Source organism: Vombatus ursinus, unplaced genomic scaffold (genome assembly GCF_900497805.2).
Source record: "Vombatus ursinus unplaced genomic scaffold, bare-nosed wombat genome assembly UNPS02014797.1, whole genome shotgun sequence".
Taxonomy (NCBI): Eukaryota; Metazoa; Chordata; class Mammalia; order Diprotodontia; family Vombatidae; genus Vombatus; species Vombatus ursinus.
Genome location: NW_020954575.1, coordinates 198,367 through 202,202, shown reverse-complemented (window position 1 = coordinate 202,202; position 3,836 = coordinate 198,367). Strand labels below are relative to the sequence as shown.

At 45.6% G+C, this 3,836-nt stretch overlaps 1 protein-coding gene across 1 annotated transcript in view; it reads left to right on the top strand.

Annotated features, from left to right (window-relative positions):
* The window catches only part of IVL (involucrin), a 3,283-nt gene extending 2,675 nt beyond the window's left edge, over nucleotides 1–608 (top strand). Inside the window, exon 4 of the mRNA XM_027870321.1 lies at nucleotides 1–608. Coding sequence (XP_027726122.1) covers nucleotides 1–194 — 194 coding nt within the window. The 3' untranslated portion in view covers nucleotides 195–608.
* Nucleotides 609–3,836: the final 3,228 nt, after the last annotated feature.

Sequence of the window (3,836 nt, the reverse complement as noted above, 5' to 3'; positions counted from 1 at the left end):
AAAAGCAGCTGGAGCAGCAGCTGGAGCAGAAGGAAGAGCAGCAGCTGCAGCCACGGCAGGAGCCTCAGGGGTGCATTGACGTTCTCAACCCCATCAAAGAGCCTGAGCAGGTCCCACAGGCTCCAGAAAAGTGCTTCCCTCCCGTGGAGCAGCAGCAGCAGAAGCAGCAGGTGCACTGGCCCTTCAAACAATAACTTTCCCCAGCTCCCCCCACCCCAGGACCTCTTCTCCCTCCAAAATGAGGAGTTAGAGAGAGAAAGAGACACGGCCCAGGCTTACCTCATGCTTTCCCCAGCCTAGGTGGTCCGCCTCATCCTCAGAATGTCCCTGACTCCCTTCCTCTCTTTGTACATTTCGTGCATCTCTAGGACAGGAGGCAGGCACTGAAAGAGGGGAGACCATTCTCTCCCTTGTCCTGTCTTCCCCCGCCCCCATCCCAACCTCATCTGCACCTTGGGAATTGAGCCTCTACTCAGTGGATTGTGTAACCTTTGTGGTGTCATAAATATCATCCTTAAGTTTTGTGTCCTGCTAAAGTGTCTATGTGTGACTCTCTTGATGTGAGTGGGCATTTGTGCTCCTACCAATAAATCTTGGAATCCCTAAAACACAGTGTCCTCTTCTCCTTTATTCACCAAACATCCCCTAGGTTCCCAGTGCCCTTCGTAGCTGATGTCTGACTTTCCTTTGGCCAATCCCTTTGTTCTTTAGCCTGATGCACTAGAGGTAAGAGTGAACTGGGATTCAGCAGACCCAGGTTCAAATCCTATCTCTAACACTTACTACCTTTTATGACTTTGGATAAGTTACTGCTCTGGGCCTCAGTCTTCTTGGGGTGGTGTGTTAGTGGTGGGGTAGGTAGTTAAACTAGGATCAGGGGTAGGGAACTTGTGGCCTTGAGACCACATGTGGCCTTCTAGATCCTTAAGTGTGGCCTTCTGACTGAATCCAAATTTTGCAGAGCAAATCACATGTGGCCTCAAGGCTGAAGGTTCCCTTCTCCTGAACTAGGTGGACCAGATCTAAAGAGCTCAGAAACTTTCTGCAGCTCCCATACATTCCCATAGATGCTATAGCTGTAATAATTCCTGGCTTAAAGTAAAACAAACAGGAACAAGGACATCAAAACTCCACCAAGTAACTAACCTCTGAAACATTCTGGGAATGCTCCTTTTGCAACTGAATCTAAGATCATTAATTTAGAGCTAGAAGGGGCCTTAGAGGTCTTTGTATCCAACTTTCTCATTTTTCAGATGAGGAAATTGAGATCCAGAGATGTTAAGTGACTGGCCTGAGGACACTTAAATAAGTGAGATTTGAACCCATTTCTTCTCTTTCCAAATCTGTTGCTTTTTCTGCTGCTGTTATGCTGGCTCAGAGATCTGTCATCTCTTTAATAAAATTAGGTCACCTCCTCCTATGCCCGTGGGCATGCCTCAGCCTGTCAGGGAAAGAATCTTGAGGAAGAGGGAAGAGAGAAGAGAGGGGCATAAGGGTCAGCAAGTAGGGGGTATTGATCCTCATGCTGGTTTTCATTTCCCCACCTCCCATTTTTTCTACCTCAGTTTCTCTCCCTACAAGTGAGGAACAGTTGCTGTTAATTTGGCAAAATGTGGGCTGGCTAGTTGCTTGGTTTGTAGCCCAGAGGACTTTTGTCAGCACCGTGCTAGTGATGGGATGATGGGACCTGGCCCAGATCACTGGGGCCTCAGCCCAAGGCACCTGGCCCACCCCAGCCCACCAGGAACACCTAATTAGCTTACTCGACATTCCTTTCACTACTATCACACTTGGCCCACCCCAGACTACTTGCTTACAGGACTGCTCCTTAATTCCATATAGATCACCTAATTGGCCTACTTGATATTCCTTTCACTGTTACACCTGACCCACCCCAGACTACTTACCACTCCTTAATCCCACCCAGATCCTTTCACTAGTCCCTTTTGCATATAAGCATCAGCCTCATCCTCATTAGTTTGCAGGTTCACTAAGAACCCTGCTCACTTCTATAGGTGTTATAATAAACTTTGCCACTTGACTGGAAGACTTTGAGTGAGTGAATTCATTTCAGGTGGTCGCCTCCCTGTATCCTGACATTTTGGAGTTCCCAGCAATCCCAAACTGAATCACTAGGCTCACGGAGCCTTCCTAAAGCTATGATGTTAGTTTCCCAGATCTAGGCTGGTCCATTGTGACTCTTTCCATACTGGACAGCCACCAAAAATGTAATCTTCCCTCTCAGAACACCCTCACTGATTTGGGGATATTCAATCTTTCTCTTATCTCCACCATGAATCAAGTTCTTTCTAGGCTAATTCTCAGCCACTTAGGAAGCCTTCTGATGGTGTAGGTGAGGAGGTTTGTGGCATTTCAACTAAATAACTAGACTGTATACAATCACTTAATAAGTTAGCTATTTTCCCTTCCTTGGGCACTGTGCTTGGAACACATTCTCAATTTACAGATAAGGAGCCACTTACTGTGCTAAGCACTTTGCTAACTGCTCATTTGATCCTTAAGAAAACCCAAGTGCTATTTTTACCCCCATTTTACAGTTAAGGAAACTGAGGCAGACTGTGATTAAAGTGACTTTCCCAGGGTCACACAGCTAGAAAGTGTCAGAGGAAGCATTCAAACTCAGGTCTTCTTGATTCCAGGCCTAGTCCTCTATTCAGTGTACCACGTAGCTGCCTCTGTAAGAAGAGCTTCTATTTCTACAGCATTTTATATCCTTCTCATCAGCTGAATCTCAGCTTAGAGACTTGCCTAATGTCATATGGCTAATAAGTGCCCAAGCCAGACTCTCTACTAAACCATGATTTCACTTTTTCACTGGCATGGACATATAACATACACCCTGGTCAGCAATCCCAGAAACTGACAGGAAGAAACCACCTGAGTTTAGGAGCATAGCCTGCCCTAAAGCTTAGAACAATTCCACCCCACCCCACTCCCTCCCATGATGATAGATCTTAGCTATCTCAAACAATAATTGTCACACCCTTTCCTGATACTTCAAAGACAATCAAGAGCCTCATCTCTTTAATTTAAGGCTTTTGCTCAGGTTAAAATGCAAATATCCCTGGGAGCCCTTATACTTTAAACTGGTTTCAGTCGTTTACATCTTAATGTGAATAAGTTGATTTTAAGATTTTGCTGGAGGTGAGGGAGCTCATTAGAGCAGAGCATTTGAGGGGATTACCTACAAAGGAGGGAGAGAAATCTGAAAGGGGGAGGGAAAGGGGTGGTTGGGCCAAAATGACAGCTGGGTATGCCTACTTTAAAGAAAATGACTACTTAGAGGCCGCTCCTTCCTAGATGCCTCTGTCCCTGTCACCCCAGTCCAGACTCTTACCCATTATAAGCCCTTCTGTGTCTAAATCTCCAGGAAGTTTTTAATTTACTTCTAGGAAAATCTAGTTGAAAGAGTGCTGACTTGGAAGTTAGGAGATCTGGGCTTAGGTCTAGTATTGATTGTGTGACCTTAGTCAAGTCACCTTTGGAGTCACATGACCTGGCCTCAAATCCCAGCTTTTTTAGTTGCTACTAGTGAGACCTTGGGAAAGTTCTTCAACCTCTTGGGCCTCAGTTTCCTCATCTATAAAGTGAGAGAGTTGGATTAGATGATTTCTAAGTCACCTTTGAGCTCTAAATCTATAAATCTTTGATCCAGGTGTTGCACTTTCGGGTTGCTGGGAACCCTGAAGTGTCAGGGTACAGGGCAGTGTCCACCTGGAGAGAATTCAAGCCCTTAAACCTTCTTCCAGTCAAAGTAACAAGGTTTATTGCAATTCCAATAGGAGTAAGAGGGAGAGGGAGATTCTTAGGGAATC